This window comes from Octopus sinensis, linkage group LG4 (genome assembly GCF_006345805.1).
Source record: "Octopus sinensis linkage group LG4, ASM634580v1, whole genome shotgun sequence".
Lineage (NCBI taxonomy): Eukaryota > Metazoa > Mollusca > Cephalopoda > Octopoda > Octopodidae > Octopus > Octopus sinensis.
In genome coordinates, this window is record NC_043000.1 from 96,534,412 (window position 1) to 96,554,604 (window position 20,193).

The 20,193-nt window shown below is 33.8% G+C and overlaps 1 protein-coding gene across 2 annotated transcripts in view; it reads left to right on the plus strand.

The window, feature by feature from the left end:
- The window catches only part of LOC115210310 (FYVE and coiled-coil domain-containing protein 1), a 43,023-nt gene extending 33,614 nt beyond the window's left edge, over positions 1–9,409 (plus strand). For both annotated transcript variants that reach the window (XM_029778835.2, XM_036502256.1), the window contains exons 12-13: positions 3,806–3,877; positions 9,287–9,409. In XM_029778835.2, coding sequence (XP_029634695.1) covers positions 3,806–3,877; positions 9,287–9,403 — 189 coding nt within the window. In that variant the 3' untranslated portion in view covers positions 9,404–9,409. The remainder of the gene's footprint in view (positions 1–3,805; positions 3,878–9,286) is intronic.
- The last annotated feature ends 10,784 nt before the right edge of the window (positions 9,410–20,193 follow it).

The window sequence follows — 20,193 nt, forward strand, 5'->3', positions numbered from 1 at the left end:
GATCTGTTTTGGCATAGTTTCTACAGCTGGATGTCCTTCCTGATGCCAATCACTTCTGATCAATTGTCTGATAAAACACAAATAATAACCACAATAGAAAACTACTCCCACATCTAGACAGGCTTACGGCTGCACACTAACCCATCTTTGATTACATTAAAAAGAATGCCATGTGGTTGACTGACAAGCATTTACTCGACAATACATTCTGATCTCCATTTCACAGATGTGCTGTCACCATATTTTGCCTCTTCTACCAACTACTAAAATAGTCTCTTCTTCTTTTAACCATTTAACTACATACGTGGCTGTGTGGTAAGACGCTTTCTTCCCAACCAGATGGTTCAAGGTTCAGTCCCTCAGCTTGGCACCTTGGGAAAGTGTCTTCTACTGTAGCCTCAGGCCAACCAAAGCCTTATGAGTGGATTTCATAGATGGAGACTGAAAGAAGCCTGTCATATATATATATAATATATATATATATATATATATATATATATATATATCATCATCATCATCATCATCGTTTAGCGTCCGCTTTCCATGCTAGCATGGGTTGGACGGGTCAACTGGGGTCTGTGAAGCTGGAAGGCTTCGTCAGGCCCAGTCAGATCTGGCAGTGTTTCTACGGCTGGATGCCCTTCCTAACGCCAACCACTCCGCGAGTGTAGTGGGTGTTTTTTTACGTGCCACCAATATATTATATATATTTATGTGTGTGTCTTTGTGCCCCCTACCATCACTTAACAACTGATGTTAGTGTGTTTATGTCCCCATAACCTAGCAGTTCAGTAAAAGAGACAGAATAAATACTAGGTTTACAAAGAATAAGTTCTGGGTTGATTTCTTCAACTAAAAAGCCCTTAAAGGCAGTACTCCAGCATGGCCGCAGTCAAATGACCGAAACATGTAAAGGAATAGAAGAATCCCATCCCCCACTCAACCCCATCTAACATACCCACCTTTTCTTCACAGAATTGGAAACTTCTGGAATCCCCATCCTGTCCCTCTATTTTGTTTTTATAAATGTTGACTTAACCCTTTAGTGTTCAGATTATTCTATCAAACATAATTCTTATTGATTCACATTAATTTGAATTAATCATGCATTTTCTCATATCTTCAAGATCTTGATGGTGTGATTACTTAATGTAGAATAACATTGTAGGGTAATTGTGAGAGCCTGGATCTGGTCAGTTTGAACATAAAACAGATTAAATATTTTGGCTGGATATGGCCGGTTTAAATACTAAAGGGTTAAAGTTGATCCAACTGAACATCAACCATGTCAAAATCATAAGTCTAGTGTAAGGTGGGTGTTTGGCTATGAAGGTCATGAGCACTGCCCCTTTCTTCTGATTAAGCCATATGTGTATGTGTGTGTGTGTGTGTAAGCTGATTATATACTCAACATCTATAAAGTAACCTGGATTACTTATTCAGGTCCAATGGTTTACAGGTACCTGTAAATCTTTGCTGGTCTTTGAACTGGCTTATCTTTTATTGCTCAATCTCCAAAAATATTTAGAAAAGGATCTGCTGGCTTGCAGGTTGTCAGTGGTGAAATGATTTTTTTTTTCATCCTGGAATCTTTTGCGAGAGAGTACTATGATGATTAATGTGCTATTTTTACAAAGTTTTCAGCACTTTATACCATGCTTTTTTGAAGTGGGAAGAGCTCTATATTTTTGAAATTGCATCTTGGCTTCTTTTGTTCTTTCTGTGATTAAATTGTGTCCCTTTATGACATTGTACATGTTCTGCATGCAGCTGTTACTTACCTTTACATTCTTCCTGTTGAATTACCTTTAACAGTTTGTTGGTTGTTTTTGCTGTTGCTGTAATCTAGCCCTGGTCAATTCTGAGTAAGCTTGTGCTACCTATGTAGTCAGACAAATGTCCTAGTTTTGATTAAGAGTTCTATTGTTAAAAGTACTCTATACTATCTCCTAATTGAGTACAGCACTACACGTGCAGGGTTTATAATATGGAATGTCATGTAGTTCAAGCATCTTGTATTTTTTTTCCATCTGGTCAATCTGTTAAATCAGTCTGGTATAACTGTTGTTTAGTTGCAGATCAACCTTGATTAAGCCAGTGGCATAATAAGTGTTCTGTTCTGGAACAAAGACACTTTTGGTGCCCTCATCTTAATTAACAGGCATAATAGGTCAGTAGAAATTTTGTATTCCATCACAACTGCATCCAAGGGTAACATCAGCTTCCTATGCCTTCACTTACTACATCTCTAGATTAAACAAACACATGATTAAAGGTATTCTAGCTATGACCATTCTGGCTTTATTTCAAAGTGTATCTAGGACAACAGTATACAATGTGTTATTTATTTTTAAGATGGAAGGTTATGATTTGAGGTTGAGCTACCACATAATGACTCCCTCATGTAACTGTAAATTCTGGCATCCACAACCTAAAGTAAGCAAGGTAAAGTAAGCTCAGTTATCTGTAACAGTTCTTGTTCTCCAGCACTTATCACTGGAAGTAGACATCTCAGTACAGTATTTGTAGCTAATGAAGTTACTAATGTATCTATGAGATTTTTATGTTTATCTGAAGTGATGGTTTATTTTAAAAGATTATATAGTAGTTTTCTGGGATGTTTATATATAGTATTTTAGGATAGTGTTGTAGTGTTTTAGAACATTTAGATGTGAATGTTTTTTTTTGTTGGGGGCAGGGTAAGTAAGTATAGTGTATTTAGTGGCAAGAGCTCTGTGGGCTAGAGTTTGCTGTAGCAAACTGAGCTCCTAAGCATTAGTTTATTCTAACCCTTTAGTATTTAAACCAGCCATATCATGGCCCTAATATTTTACCTGTTTTATGTATAAACAGGCCAGATCAGGCTTCTCACACTTACCCTATAATGTCATTTTAAAAATAAATAGTCACATCATCAAAATATCAAAGCCACAAAGTAATGTATGATTAGTTCAAAATAATGTGAATAAATAAACATTACATTTGACAGAGTAATCTGAATGCTAAAGGGTTAAATACACTTGTTTCCTATTGTAGTTGGCTATTGGAGATGTTTAGCCCTTGATCATCTCAAGTTCTAATTAAGGAGACTTATGAGCAAAAATATTCTAGCTCTGATAATCCTATCTTTTTAGAGGTATCTACAACTAAATTATCTAATATGTCTTTTTTTTAAGATGCTAGGGTGTGACTTGAGAGTGAAGTGACAGCTTTTCCAAGCAGGTTGAATGATTGTGATATCACTTCCACATTAGCTTGAGATGCCCTGTAGTAGATGGTCTGGAGTTGTGGTTTGTGATGATAAGTGTGGTGTTAGGTGCTTTTTATAGTTTGTTATGGATAGATTAGGGGCTCAAAGTGAGACTGACCTAGTCTTTAATAGATGTAATATACTCTTTGTTCCCTAGTATTGCATGTCTGTGTAATAGCTGTGAGTGAGTGACACCTATGATTTGTCTAACTGTGCACTGCAATTACTCAGTGTTGTTTTCTTCTGAGGTTATGAGTTGAAGAATCTGCAAATAAAATCATTTATTTAAAAGAGACTTAGATAATTTATCAGTCACCATCTGACACAAATTGTTCAGTTTGTGGTTGATCTGTCCATGAAGATGTCCAGAGAATTAAGCCAATGTCAGTGTTAAATTATTTCCTTTAGATTTGAATTAAGAACAGTTATTCAGGTCAAGAAGATATGTGAATGAGAGATGGAAAAGAAATACATATTGTATGTTAATAAAAATTGCTTTTGTGAGAATGTGTTCTAATCATTAATGACTAACCAAACTTACAACTTCAAATCTAGTTGGAGAAAACACAAGCTGAACTGAAAACTTCAGAAGAAGAATACGGCAAACTCCAGGACAAATATGAAATGGTAAGTGTAGATACTTAACAATTTGAACTTTACTTCAAAATTGCAGTAAAAGTGAAGGAAGAAAATAGAAAATTAAGTTTTAGTTTTAATTTGCTAATTTTATTTTTACATTGTAAAATTTTCTTTTATTTTTATTTTCAATGTGTCATCTCTTTCATGTTGAGTTCAAATATAAAAGAAATGCAATTATTAATCCATGTTTAGAATAGTCTTTATAAGGCAAAAAGGTAAAAAAAAAGTTCTTAGAATTTGATATATTTAATATATTAAAAAGATATTGTAAGATGATATCGCATGGAGATTGTCCTTCAAGATATACCTTGTTACTCAGTGGAATAAAAGAAATGCTAAGGATTTCAATATTTTGAAAATAAATTTTTTCTTCCTTATAATAATTGTTTCTAATTATGGTCAAAGACTAGTTATTTTGAAGGGAAGGGAATTAGTTGATACCATCAATCCTAATATTTGAGTCATATTTTATTTTATTGACTGGTGAGATTAAAATAACAGCCTGAAGAAATATTTCTTCTCTATAGTAGAGATTTCTAATTTAAATATAAGACAGTACTCATCAATCACAGTACTTGACTGGTGCTTTGTTTTATCAACCCCAGAGAAATGAAAGATAAAGTTGGCTCCGTTGGGATTTGAACTCAAAAAGTAAAGAATCAAAAGAAATATTTCTTCTCTATAATAGTGATTTCTAATTTAGGTACAAGGCTGCAGTTTGAGGGTAGAAGTTAGTCGATCCCATTAATTGACTGATACTTTGTTTTATTGACCAAGGGACAAAAGACAAAGTTGGCCTTGCTGGTATTTGAACTCAGAATGTAAAGATGAAATACCTCAAGGTATTTATTCCAAGCTAATGATTGCACCAGCTCAGCAATGAAATATAATTAGTGGAAGCAGAATTGTTTCAAATTACAATAGACAAATGAAATTAGTACGATCTGTTGGATGTACAATGCAGTTGTAAGGATTAGGCTGAAAATTGCAAACTGTAAAATGATAAACCTAAGGTAGTGTTGAAAATCTACAAATAAGGTATTTATCCATAAATGTAATATTGAGTACTCAGTCTTTCTGTTTGCCACTAACATGTATCATCATCCTCATTATTTAACACAGTTTTTTGATATTAGATCTGGTGACCCACAGTGCAGCATTATACTCCATATCAGCTTTGGCATAATTTCTACATTTGCACGTCCTTTCTAATGCCAACTGTTTTACATCGTGACTGGGTGCTTTTTTTGTGCTGCTGTCACTAGTGGGGTTGCCAAATAACTTGCGAAAGAGGAAAGAGAGATAAAGGGAAAGCCTCATTGACTAAGATGCAGGGAGTATTTGGAAGGATGGAAAGGAGATTTTATGCCAGGGAGGATAGATGGCTACCCTACATTTATATAAGGGTGAGTAGGAGTATCTGAGAAAAAGATAAGATGGTAGCAATGAGCTGCCAGAGAAAAAACCCTAAAGAAACAAGAGATGATACAGTCAGTGGATCAGGAGGAGATAATTGCTGATGGTTAGATATGGGGATATTTAAGATTATTTCTTCCCGATGCATATCAACAAAGTATATTTAAAGAAATAAAGAAAAATCATAGTCTCTGAACACAGTACACTTAGTTACAGAGCTTCCTTAATGTGTCATTTTTTAATTCTACTTTCAATATTTTAAATAGATTAATAAAAGTAATTTCTTTCCTAGTGATATATATATCTATGCACGTAAAAAGCACCCACTACACTCACGGAGTGGTTGGCGTTAGGAAGGACATCCAGCTGTAGAAACATTGCCAGATTAGACTGGAGCCTGGTGCAGCCTTCTGGCTTCCCAGAACCCCGGTTGAACCGTCCAACCCATGCTAGCATGGAGAACGGACGTTAAACGACGATGATGATGATGATGATAATGTCCAACATTACATTAATAGGGTCTAGACATCTTTTAATGATTGCAAATACTTCAAGTTTAAAAAATATGCTTCATTTGTTTATTATTCATGTTTATTGCTTTACTTCTTTTTGAGTAGTTGAATTTGACATAGATATTTTGTTTTTCATTTAAATTTTATTTCATGCATGTTTTGCTGTTGTACATGTTTATTTTATTTGAGATATCACTCATAACATAGTAAAATTAAATACTTTTCTAAAGGTCACATATATATATATATATATATATATATATATATATATATATTTATTTATTCATTAGTGACAGAAGCAGTTTAAATACTGAGAGGTAATATTTATCTCCACTTAAACATTGAATGTACTGTTAGAACAGACTATTCTGCGATAGTTATCAAGAGAGAAACTCTCATACTGGCTTTTGGTACAAAATGCATTCTTGTTTATATTGCTGCTAATGATATAAACAAGAATGCATTTTGCACCAAAAGCCATTATGAGATCTCATGGTATATATATATATATATATATTTATTTATTTATTTATATGTGTGTGTGTGTCTATATATATGTATCATCAGTTAGTTCTCCATAAGTCAGAAAAACACACACATTCATTGTAAGTACTAGAGCAGGGATACACCCAGCATAAAAGAGGATGTACACTTCTAACCAGCATATCTGAGGAGTTATCAAAATTGCCTTGTGGCAATATTTGGTATGAAACCAACAGTCACATTCTGACCAGTTATATGCCACAACCTGTAATATATTGCTTCAAAATGTCCCCCCCCCCCCGCAAAAAACACCCCACACACACAATCTCCATCTGTGTACCATACACATATACACCACATGGTGTGCTTAAAACATAATATATATCAGAGCAAAGCAAACATCTCAACAGTGAGTCATGGAAACTTTTATGTTTTCTTCGACCTTGTCAGTGATGTGTAGTCAGTTATCACATTGTATATATATACAGATGGCCACTTGGATTTAATGCTGTTTCAATTGTGTACATGAATGTATATACATTAAATCAAAATGTTTGGCTATGTATATACACAATGTGATGGCCATATATATGTCATTGACAAAGCCCAAGAAGGCATAAAAGTATTTGGCATTTTTATGACTTGACCCATTGGAGAGATTATATGCTTGTCTCCCACTGATGTGTATATCTCTGTGAAGAGATTTAACCCTATTAATTATATAGCTTTCCCTACTTGAGAGTTCCACAAATAAAAATGATGATGATGATATATATATATATATATACAGGGGTTGGACAAAATAATGGAAACAACTTAAAATTTCAAGCAAATTTATTTTAATATGAGGTAGGACCACCTTTGGCAGTAATTACAGCTTGAATCCTATGAGGTTTGGACTTGTACGAAGTTTGAATTGTTTCCAAAGGAATTTTTGTTGATTCTTCAGCTAAAACAGTCTCCAGGATATCGACTCCTTACTTGTTTTTCTAAAATGCACCATAAATGTTCAATAATATTGAGTTCTGGGGACTGTGGTGGCCAGATAAGATGTTCAACTTCACTAGAATGTTACTCGTGCCATTCAGTAACAACTTTAGCTGTGTGAATTGGTGCATTAGCATCCTGAAAGATTGTGTTTCCCTCTGGAAACAATTCTGTAAGCATAGGATGAATTTGATCAGATAAAATACTTAAATAGTCTTGACTATTAATTCTGCCATGAAAGGAAACCATTGGGCTGGCGGATTTCCAGGATACAGCCCCCCCAGATCATCACAGATCCTCCTCCATGTTTAACAGTTGGAAGAAGGCAGTCTGGGTCAAATGCTTCCTTTGGCTGTCTCCACACATATACTTGAATTTTATCCCTAATTTTGTGGTTATAGAACCTAGCTGTTCTTTCTCGTGTGGTGAATCCCACAAGTGAATCCCACGAGTGGATTCCTTATATGTTTAAATGCACACAGTATTTTTTGAGTAATATATAGTCTTTTGACTAAATTTTTACACGCTAGGCCACTAGAAGTGAAAATTTCTATTAATTTCCATTTCCCTTCAATATGATTATGTATATATATATATATATATGGGAAATAAGGATAAGCACAAGTTTATACTTTAGTTCTCACATGTGTTTCACATTATATTTGTTTGAGTTCTACACTAGGTGTTCCAAGTGCATTTAGATGCTCAACTGCAATAGATCATCAGGGACACTTTATTGTATTAAGCTACAGATAACTATATATATTCTGTAAATAATAATAATATTTCATAAGCTTAAAGCTTATAAGTGATCCCCATAAATTGACTAAAGAAAATAGTCTAATATTGGGGCATATATGCCCTTGATGGAAAAACTGGTTTTTCTGTATGCATGGGACTTGAACCCACACCTCTATTCATGATAAGTGTATGATATTTGTGAATATATATGTACATATATATAAATTTAAATAAAGAAGTATTATTACCATTATTAGTTGTATTAATGAGGTAATAATAAGGTGGCTAGCAAGTTCACACCATTACAGGCACAATATAAAGTAAATTTAGATTCAGTAGGGGATATAATACCACTTGCTAAAATTTTTTCTTGCTCATGATAGTTTTCTTTTAAATGGATCAGGATGTTAAAGTAAGGAATGCACATGAGCTAATGGAATGAATATTTTAGAAATAGATGTTAAAATGTTATTTTCAACTGAAGATTGCAATGTATGTTTGTCATGCAAAGTATGAAATCAATTGATATTGAAATATACATTACTTACTGTATTCAAAGCAAAGGTAATCCTATTTCTCATATGTTTATTGCATTGCTCATGTGTATCTTTATCATGAGTTTATGGTGGTTTTTTGAACATTGGCTCTGAATTTAGCAAGTGGTATCATATACCCTTCTGAATCAAATGACTGATATTATATTGTGTGTGTGTGTGTGTTTATATAGTTCAGATTTATAGAAAACAAGACAAAGATGGGAGGGAACAACAAGCATTAGTATTAGTTTGATGCTTGGGAAGAGTGGAAAAGTCTTTTACATTTTGAACCTTTGGTCTTTGACAGAAAAGCTTGAAAGTATATATATATATATATATATATCAACATCACAATCAAGGAATGGCCATAATAGGCCATTCACCCACTAGAAATAACAGCCAAAGCTTCAACCGCAAAATAACACTAGGCCGCTGGTGGCAAATAAATTCTACGAAATTTTTTGCCACCCTATATTGATTAATTATATATATATATATATATATATATATAAATCTATTCATATATGTATATACGTATGGATGTACATATATATATGTACTCCCAAATTTAATTAATTGCAGTTTTGTAAACCAATTAGCAACAAAAACCTACAATATTAAGGGATAGTAATTCAAAATGAGGAATATCTCAAATGAAATACTGTATAGATACCTCTTTTTTTGTTTTTAGTTCTGTTTTTGTATTGTTTTGTTTCTTTTAGACAAGCCAATGTTATGAAGAAAAAACCAAGGCAAGTTTTATCAATGTGTTCATTTTGCTTTTTTTTTTAGCATTCTGTTCTTTTGTGTTTTGTGACCTTGCTTGCTTGCACCACTAAGTGTTAGTTATTGAGCATCACTACTCTTTCTTACAGAAGAATTTTTCTGAACTAACATTTAATCTGCTTGTTTCTTTCTAGTGTTAATAGCACAGTCTTGTATGTTTTTTTAAAAATTACTTTGATTGCTAATTTAACCATCCTCTTCAATGTGAGTGAAGCAGCTTTAGAAACTTTGGAAAAAGAAGGAAAATGTTTAACATTTACATCTACTCTGTGTTTTGATTCTTTTTAATCTCTGATAATAATTAGATGTGTTATTCCTTAATACATACATAATTGCAGACTGATTTCAAGTTAGAAATCTTTATTTTTAAACTTATAACATTTTTATATTTGATCTGTTAGATTCTTGATGTGAATTTGTGTGTTAAGACAGATTTTGTTGTATTTTGGGAGGATCATTACACCGATAATAAACACATACACTGGTTCAGTTTCACTTCTTTATTATTCATCAATTGGTTAGCTATTTAACCAAGTAACTAATCAACTATTTGCTTGATCATTCGGTTAATCAGTCAATCAGTTGTGTTTGCCAAAGTTCTTTTGAAGCTGATCTGGTGAAGAGAGGGCATATCATTGAAATGGTCAAGAATGGTAATGAAAGGACTTTGATTAACACAAATGACTGATATAATAACAATTCTTATTCATTTAGCTGCTCACATATGAAAATGATTGTACATAATATTAATGTAAATGTAAACAAATTTTCATTCCATTTCTAAAGATGTGGTTAATACAATTAATAAATGAAGTAAATTGAAAGATCATTTTAACAAGCATGCTAACTTCATTTTGGGATCACTTACCTCATTGACATCTGTAAGAGGATATTGATATCATTTACAATGGGCACATTAGGTATTTTATATACGACAGTTAATCAATGCAATTAATTTCATTATAGTGCTGGTATATTAATACCAGCATAGTGCTAATATTTTGATTTCAAATTTTGGCATAGGGCCAGAAATTTTGGGGGAGGAACGACCCCAGTACTCAGCTGTTACTTATTTTATCAATCTCAAAAGGATGAAAGGTTTAAGTTAATCTTGGCAGAATATGAAGCCTGATGAAATGCTGCTAAGCATTTCACCTGGTGTACTAATGGTTCTGTCTACTTGCCACCTTACATTGTGCTAATACATCAATACCAGTATTATAGTGTATTGGCTTCTACCTGATTGAATAAAATGCAAAATTTAACTGTGTCAGGACTTGAACTTGGAAAGTGTTTCAGAAACCAAGGTAGAGAATTAATGTGCCCTTGAGCACATTTCACATTGCTCCAGTACACTCAGCTGTGCATGGGTAACCCTGAAACAGACTGGCATACATGTGCACACATACACATACACACACACACAATTTGTTTTTTTAATGGTTAAACTTGAAGTAGGTAAAGCTATAAATAGTAGTGTGTAAATAAAAAACACTTTGAACAGAAAAAGTTGAAGGCTGCTCACCCAGTGTGCACATACTCTTATTTATAACTTTATCTGCTTCAGGTTGAACCTTTAAAAATGAATTATTTCATGTTCTCTTAAGGTTTCTAAATTCTTAAGATGTAAATTATATAGATGTATAAGATGTATGTATGTATGTGTGTGTATTACTGTTTGTTTTTATGTTCAGTTATAATAAAAAATATTTTATATTTATCTGAAGGGTTACTCTATACTCTTGTAGAGTACAAATTTATTATTCTTATATTCTTATACATGGATATTGTTGACAGTGACTTTGAAATTTCGGCCAGCTGACGCATAGTCTGATGATAGCTTAGCTGGCTGAAACTTCAAAGTCACTGTCAACAACATTCTTGTATAAGAATAATAAATATATGTATGTTCAAATTAAAATCCAGAAAATGGAGAAGTAGCATTGATATAATTTATTAACTGCAAAAATTCAACATGTTCACTTACAACTGTTTTGAATTTGCCAAAAAGAATTAAATTCCAGTAATTAAAATATTTTATGGGCAAAATCTTGTCAGAAGAGTAAAAAAGACATATTGCTATGTTATTACATATTGTTAGATTATTACATGTTATTCTTCCAAAACATCTCAACAGACCAGTTATTCATTGGATATTTTCTATCCCTTAAGGTGGTTTTTTTTTAACCTCTAAATACACACACACACACACATTTGCATAAAATTAGATCTGAAGTCAATTATTATATCATTTTGGTAAATTTATAGTTGCCAATTTGCTAAATAATAAACTTGCTTATAAATAGACATGCACTGTATATTCTTTTATTTTTCTACTGAGTTGTTGAATGACAACTTTGCTGGGCCACTATCAAGTGTTTAGTTAATTGTACTGACCACAATACATATTTTAGTTTGCTACTTATTCTACTTATTCTTTTCATTCCAAAGGGTTCTGCTAGAAATATTACTAGTGTGTCATACAAACTTAACTGAATTTGTAAATTAAATTTTGCCCTCTAGTTTTTATCTAATGATTGATAAGTTTGGAAAAGACCTGTATGCAACATTAAATATTATGTCTCCATACAGCATAAACTTTTCTTCAGGTATCCCAACTTTATTAGCTGAATTTTCTATCACACACCACCCCTAGTTTCTTCAGGTTCCAGTTTGTATTTAATGATTTGTAAGTTTCGTCACATTTAGCAGTTAAGGATACAAAATTTAATTCGCATTCTTCAGTAGAATTGAAATCTAAGTCAAGAAATTGGACATCAGTAACATATTTTCATTCTTAATATTCAGATTTGAACATGAATCTGCTGATCACTGTTGTATTTTGTCGTTGAAGAACAACTCCTCTCTTTAGATGATGTGTATTCATAATATATGCAATTCATAATATAAGGGGCTTTAAGACACCAGGGTGTTTCAGCCTTATTGTGTTTCTTTGGTCCAAGCCACATTAGATCAATGAATCTAAACAAGTGTACAAGCTTTTGTTTATATAAATCAACAAACAAATTATTGCTGATGTATCTACCAAACTGATAATTTTTTCATTAGGTGCATGCAAAACAGTGAAAATATAAACAATAACATATCTATCCATTCTTAATATGTTCTGGCAGAGTTGAATGTGACTATACTGATTTCTAGTGTATTTTGCTATCAGAGAATGTCTCTTCCCTTATTTTGAAATAATTATGCATTGTTTTATCGCTTTGAGATTTTGATGATGTCATTGTTTATTTGTACAATGACATTGTAGAATAGGAATGAGAGGCTAGATCTGGTCAGTTTCATCATAAAACAGGTACAATATTTGGGCCAGACGTGATTGTTTAAATGCTAAAGGGTTAATAAACCTGTTTTAATTATGAGCAATGAAAATATTAGACTGTCTAATTATCTAATATTTAGATTGTGATATTAATTAGATATAATTTAGGAAATCATATTTAGATAGCTTACATAATGTAGTTATTAAATATTAAATTATCTGTCATTACTAGCATGTATTTTATCTATCCCTCTCTTTAACAAAGTATCTTATGCAAGATGTCAGAATTATTTTCTCCTTTGCAGGCTATTATCTAATTCCACTTTGATAATTTTTTTTTTTATATTTGATCTATGTTAATGCAGGCTACTACTAGTTTCCTTGGATTCTACTGTTTTCTTTTCACACTTATGTTACCATATTTCTGTTGAAATATATTATTTCAATTAAGTTTTAAAATAATGAAGCATTTAGTAAAATAACTTTTGTCATTATTAAGCTAATATTTGGAACAAATTATACACACACATACACACACACATACACACACACACATATATATATATATATATATATAATATATATATATATATATATTATATATATATATATATATATATATATGGTGGAGGTGCAATGGCCCAGTGGTTAGCGCAGTGGACTCACAGTCGGAGGATTATGGTTTCGATTTCCAGACTAGACGTTGTGTGTATTTATTGAGCGAAAACACCAACAAGCTCCACGAGGCTCTGGCAGGGGGTGGTGGTGACCCCTGTTGTACTCTTTCACCACAACTTTCTCTCACTCTCTCTTCCTGTTTCTTGAGTAACGCTGCGATGGACTGACGTCCTGTCCAGCTGGGGGGGAACACATACGCCACAGAAACCAGGAAACTGGGCCCATGAGCCTGGCTAGGCTTGAAAAGGGTGACGTTTTTATCGTTTTATATATATATATGGAGAGGGAGAGAGAGAAAGAGAAAGAGTACCTATTGCAATAGAATCTTAAAGCAGCAGAAACATTTTTTATATGAATATACCATCTAGGTTTCATCATTGTTGCTACTGTTGTTAATTTGTCTGCATCGTTTTAAGTCTGATTTCCATGTTGGATGGGTTGTCACAGTTAGACAATTCTTACTTGGAATTTGCTGCCCATTTAGGTGAGTCATATGTCTATGCCATTTTTGGCTTGCTTTTATATGGCTAAGTGCCCTTCCTTTCATCAACCACTTTACGAAGTATACAAGGTGCATTTTATGGTGCCAGCACTAGAGAGGTGGTCATGTCCTCAACAAGTTTAAAAAGACTTCTCAACCTCACTTTTTCTCCACCCTCCTATGAACCACACTCAAATGGTTGAGTGCATTTTATCATGGCACCAGTTTTAATACCTAGAGTTTTAATTTAAAAAAGAAAACTAAAACAAAAAAGAAAACGACAAAAAAACTAGTAATAAATGTATGGTGAGGAAAGAGACTAACAATGGTGAATGTGATTTTCATAGCTTACAAACCACATGGTTCCAGGTTCAGTCCCACTGCGTGGCACCTTGGTAAAGTGTCTTCTGCTAAAGCCCCGGGCCGACCAAAAGCCTTGTGAGTGGATTTGGTAGATGGAAACTGAAAGAAGCCTGTCGTATATATGTGTATATATATATGTTTGTGTGTCTGTGTTTGTCCCCCCAACATCGCTTGACAACCAATGCTGGTGTGTTCACGTACCCGCAACTTAGCGGTTCGGTAAAAGAGACCGATAGAATAAGTACTAGGTTTACAAAGAATAAGTCCTGGGGTCAATTTGCTTGACTAAAGACAGTGCTCCAGCATGGCCACAGTCAAATGAATGAAACGAGTAAGAGAGTAAAAGAGTATGGGAGACAATTTTGGACGTGTTTTGGTTTATTCTGACCTGATCAGTGAAGCGTTGCCTTCAATTGTGTTTGCTGCAGTATTGATGAAAGAATGAATCAATAAATATACACACAAGATTATACATTTTTTGATGTAGTAAAAAATAGAATTGTTTTAAATATATAATTCAAAGGCATCGTCTTCAATGTTGTGTATGCTATTGACAGTGATTTTATTGAGATAAAAGATAGTATTGATAACCATAACATGATTTGAATTTAAAATAAAGATGGTCGGAACTAAATTCTGTAATATATTTCATCCTGTGCTCAACCATTTCTGTCAACACAGCATCTGTACAATTACTTAACTGCTAGAAATGGTACCTAAATCTTCAAATCATATCCTACTTTCTTTAAAAGTGGTGGTATTCCTTGGATAATGTAGTTCTAGATACACTATCTTTGGAAATAAAACTGGATGATTAGTGTTTGAAACTGTTTTGATCATAGATCTGTTGGATGAGAGCTGAACTGGGAAAGAAGAACAAAAACAATATACTGCCCTACGCTGCCCTGAGCAATTTAAAAGTACAAGAAATGTGGTGCATTACTGTTCTTGAGAAGACCCACCCACCACAGCAGAACTGAGATCCAAAAAACTAAGGCGCTGTGTAAAAAGCATTGGTGTGGGTGTTGGTGTCATGTAAAATACACTAGTGATGGTGGCGTGTGAAAAGCACTGGTGATAGTGCCACATAAAAAGCACTGGCAATAGTGCCATTTAGAAAGCACTGGTGATGGTGCCACATAAAAAGCACTGGTGATGGTGCCATGTAAAAGGCACTCAGTCCACTCTGTGGAGTGGTTGGCAATAGGAAGGGTATCCAGCCATGGAAACAAGCCAAAATAGACTATGGAACCTGGTGTAGTCCTTGGCTTTCTCAATTCTTGTCAATGCTAGCATGGAAAATGGACGCTAAATGTTATTGATGATGATGATGATGTTCTTTTTGCTATATTAGATTTAAAGAATAGTTACTTGTAAGCACTTTATAGCTGTTATAGAAAACTTGGGTAAAAAGAAAAAAAAAAAACAATATGCAAGAAATTTATGTTAAGGTTTTAAAGCTGTCCTAGGAAATATGAAAGAAAACTTTATGTTAAGAGAGTTTTAATAAGTGTTATATTAAATATGCAAATCATTAAATTAAGTTGGTGATACTATCTGGTTGAATTTGCCTGAATTTACCTAACTTAATCATGCAAGTCATCTTGATCTTACATAGCATTTGGGAGGTGAGCAGGACAACATTTTGGGTCCATCCTGAGATGGTTGATAAAAGCTTTTACTTTGTTATAGACAGGCCCTGTGTAGCATAATTGGTTACCACATTCATTTGAGAAGCAATAGATATCTGGTTAAAATTCTGTTAATGCCCATTGCTCTCTTCTCTGTTACAAAGTGGTTCTTATCCTATCTAATATCAAATATATTTTATGTTATTACATCGCTGTACTTTGAAGATTCAGTATTTTATACAGCTAAGATGGTGAGCTGTCAGAATTGTTAAGATGCTGGCCAAAATGCTGCTAAGCATTTTGTCCATCTTTATGTTCTGAGTTCAAATTCTGCCAAAGCTGACTTTGCCTTTCGTTCTATCAGGGTTGATAAAATAAGTACCTATTTCTTTACTACCCACAAGGGGCTAAACACAGAGAGGACAAACAAGGACAGACAAATGGATTAAGTCGATTATATCGACTCCAGTGCGTAACTGGTCCTTAATTTATCGACCCGAAAGGATGAAAGGCAAAGTCGACCTTGGCGGAATTTGAACTCAGAACGTAGTGGCAGACGAAATACGGCTACGCATTTCGCCTGGCATGCTAACGTTTCTGCCAGCTCGCCGCCTTTAATAAAATAAGTACCAGTTGAGCACTAAGGTCAATGCAATCTTCTTACCCCCTCCCCCGAAATTGCTGGCGTTGTGCCAAAATTTGAATTCAGTATTTTTTTCAGCTAATCAAATATTCTTCATCTTTTCTTTACAGATTGACTTCTAAGAAAGTAACCTATTCACTCCATGTTCGTAAAATTGGGGACACCTCATGACAATGAAGATGATTCTTGTCAATTTTCAAAGTATGATATATTCTTGACTGCTGCATTACATTCACATTGTTGTGTAAATATCGCTGATTAACTTCCATGAAATTTGAGTGCATTCATTTTCTTTTTTTTTTTTTTAACTGGTATTAATGCACATTTTTACCAAATTCTTCCTTCTGATGGTGATTTGTGTACTGTTCTAAAACATAATTCAGTGTTTCTGAACTTCTTTACGGAACTATTCATTTTCACTTTTTTTTGCATACAAGATGAGGGTTTTATTGTTCACTATCACTGTATTATCATTTTCCTATTGTTTACTAAAGATAATGAAATGTAAAGGAAATTTATTATGGAAATTAAATTACTTAAAGATTTTTATATTAATCAAGATTATTTGAAGATTTGTTAATGAACAGTATTAACAGAAAAATAACTTCCTGCTGAATGATATTGCTTGAAGGTTTTTCTACAGACAAATTACAGATTACAGATTTGTTGATAAATAACAAAGGAAAATGATATTTAAAAGAGTTGAAATGTGTTTGTGAGCAATATTTATATCCTTTGATCTTGTTACTAAACAAAACTAACTTAAGAATTGTTTGACATGATCTTTGAATGTTTTGTCAATGAACCAAATCAGCCAAAACCATTATCTTCAGATTTGTTGTTATATAACACTAACCAGAGATGTCTGGTGAATGATATTAAATTCATTGAAATTCATTTCTTGGTTTTAATTATTTTATCAAAAAAATCTCAAAAAGTTAAACATGAAACTTTCTGAGCTGTTTCATTATCCCTTTCTTGTTGTAATTGCCTTTTATATATTTAGTTGATATCCTCCTCCTCCTCCTCCCCCAGCCTCCTCCTCCTCCCCTGCACCTCCTCCTCATCACTATAACCACCACCACCACCACCATCATAACTTAACATCCATCTACCATGCTGAATTGTTTGTTTGCCATTAGAAAACACTTCCTCTCATTATATGATGTGTATTCATAACACACATGATCCACTGGTTCACCTATGTAAGAAGGGGACTTTGAGATATTGCAACTTACTCGACCCTATTGTGTATCTCCTCAGTTGAAGGTACCCGACTGGACTTACAACTCTCACAAGAGCATTAGCTCTTATTTATAGGAATCAGCAAGCAAATTATTTGCTGATGTATGCAGATGTCTGTCAAACAGATAAGAATTCATGTGATGCATGCAGAACTGAGAGATTTAAACATTAACATATCCTAATAACAAACATGAATATCTGATCATTATTGTTTTATGCCACCTACAAAACATAGCCTAAAGGAAGGAGCTGTTCTCCAGGGGCCAAAAAACAACAGTGATCAGATTTTCATGTTTGAATCTGCCAGAACATATTAAAAATAAATAGATGTGTTGTATGTATAGATGTGTTGAAGATAACTATGGACAACTGCCTCAAAACCTCCAGCTTTTATATCCAGATTACAAATTTACACTTATATCAATAATAATTGAAGCACTTGGGTCTGTAAGTAAATGCTTGACTGTCAGTCTGGATAAGCTTGGATCTTAAGAAAAAGAAATCAACCAACTGATTTGCACATTACAAACACAAATCAAATTCGATGACAGCACCGCATGACTGGCATCCATGCTAGAGAATCACTTAGAGCACCATCCAAGCATGATCGTTGCCAGTGCCGGTGGCACATAAAAAGCACCATTCGAGCGTGATCGTTACCATCGTCGCCTTACTGGCACTTGTGCTGGTGTTACATGAAAAACAACATTCGAGCGAGGGCGTTGCCAGTGCCACTGGACTAGCTCCTGTGCAGGTGACACGTAAAAACACCATTTGAGCGTAGCCGTTGCCAGTACCGCCTGATTGGCCCTCGTGCATGTGGCACGTAAAAGCATCCACTACACTCTCGGAGTGGTTGGCGTTAGGAAGGGCGTCCAGCTGTAGAAACTCTGCCAGATCAGATTGGAGCCTGGTGCAGCCATCTGGCTCACCAGTCCCCAGTCAAACCATCCAACCATGCCAGCATGGAAAGCGGACGTTAAACGATGATGATGATGATGATAATGATGAAATACAATCTGTAAGTGGAACAGTAAAACTATGCAAGGCTTTTCTTCGGTTTAAAATGTAACATAGTTTTCGTTATCTACATTCCAAAGATGGAGGTTTGTATCTTCGTTAGAAACCAGCTCCTTCTTCAGAGGAAGAATTTGAATAATTAAAATCAGAAGAGACATACATTCATATGTATAATGTATTCACACATATACGGTCTGCATATGATATATGTATATGTGTATATATCATATATACTATAAACATCTCTCTCTCTCTCTCTGTATATATATATATATATATATATATATATATATATATATATATATATATATATATATATGTGTGTGTGTGTGTATGTATATGTATATATATGTATGTATGCATATGTATATATATATATATACACACACACACACATATATATATATACATTTATCTGTCTATCTATCTATCTCTCCCCTTCACTCTTATATATATGTATGTGTGTGTGTGTATGTGTGTGTGTGTGTGTGTGTGTGTGTGTGTGTGTGGTGTGTGGAAGGCGGACGTTAAACGATATACACATATCTATCCTTATCGTTTAATTTTCTGAATGTTATACACTCACACACACGCACGCACGCGCACACACTGAAATTGTGAGGGCCTACATTCACAATTGATTTATCTTGAATTTCTAAAGATTGACTACTTATTCAATTCTGGTGAGTCTTGAACCCACATCTGGAGTCATGACAGGCATTATATCATAGGATCAAACTTCTAAAATGGGTAAAGAAATTTGAAAGATTGCTTTGGTCCAATGTTAGAATACCTGTCATATCTACTAGAGATCTGAGTTGGAGTTCCACGGGTAACCTTTGACTTTTTATTTCCAAAATGGTTTTCAACACAATTTTTACTTGCTGTTAAAGCTTTGTGTGCTTTGAGATCCACTGTTCCAAAAAAAAAAGGAAGTATTTCATGTTCTTTTGAAAGTTTATGAATTCTTATGACGTCAATAATGTGTATGCATTTCGGTATGTGAACTCGAATCAGCAAATATTAAAATAACGTGCACATCATTTTTAACACTCTCGTGTACACACAAACGTGGATTGGCACTTGCTAAACGACATATTTTTGGGTGTTATATCTTTTTCAATGTTACATTTTTTTTTCGCTGCTGGTTACTGAGGAGGCGTTATTATGCCGAAACCAGAATATGGCAGTTTGCGGACTCATTTGGAGCATGTGTTTAACGCACTAAATCTCTTAGGAGAAGTTGTCTGAAACAAAATCCAATAGTAAATGCCATTCTTTGTATGTACAAAGACGTAATTTAATTATGTGCATTGCTAGGTGTTTTAACACCCGGCGCTCTGAGAGAGTATTCTCCATCACGCCAATTCGCAGCTTACTAGCATATACACGAAAAAATATGCGTTAAATATATGTGGTTGTCAATGTTTATTACACTATCGCTACTTCTATTTCATATTTGAATTTATTCTTACGTATGCATTGTCCAGGCATAC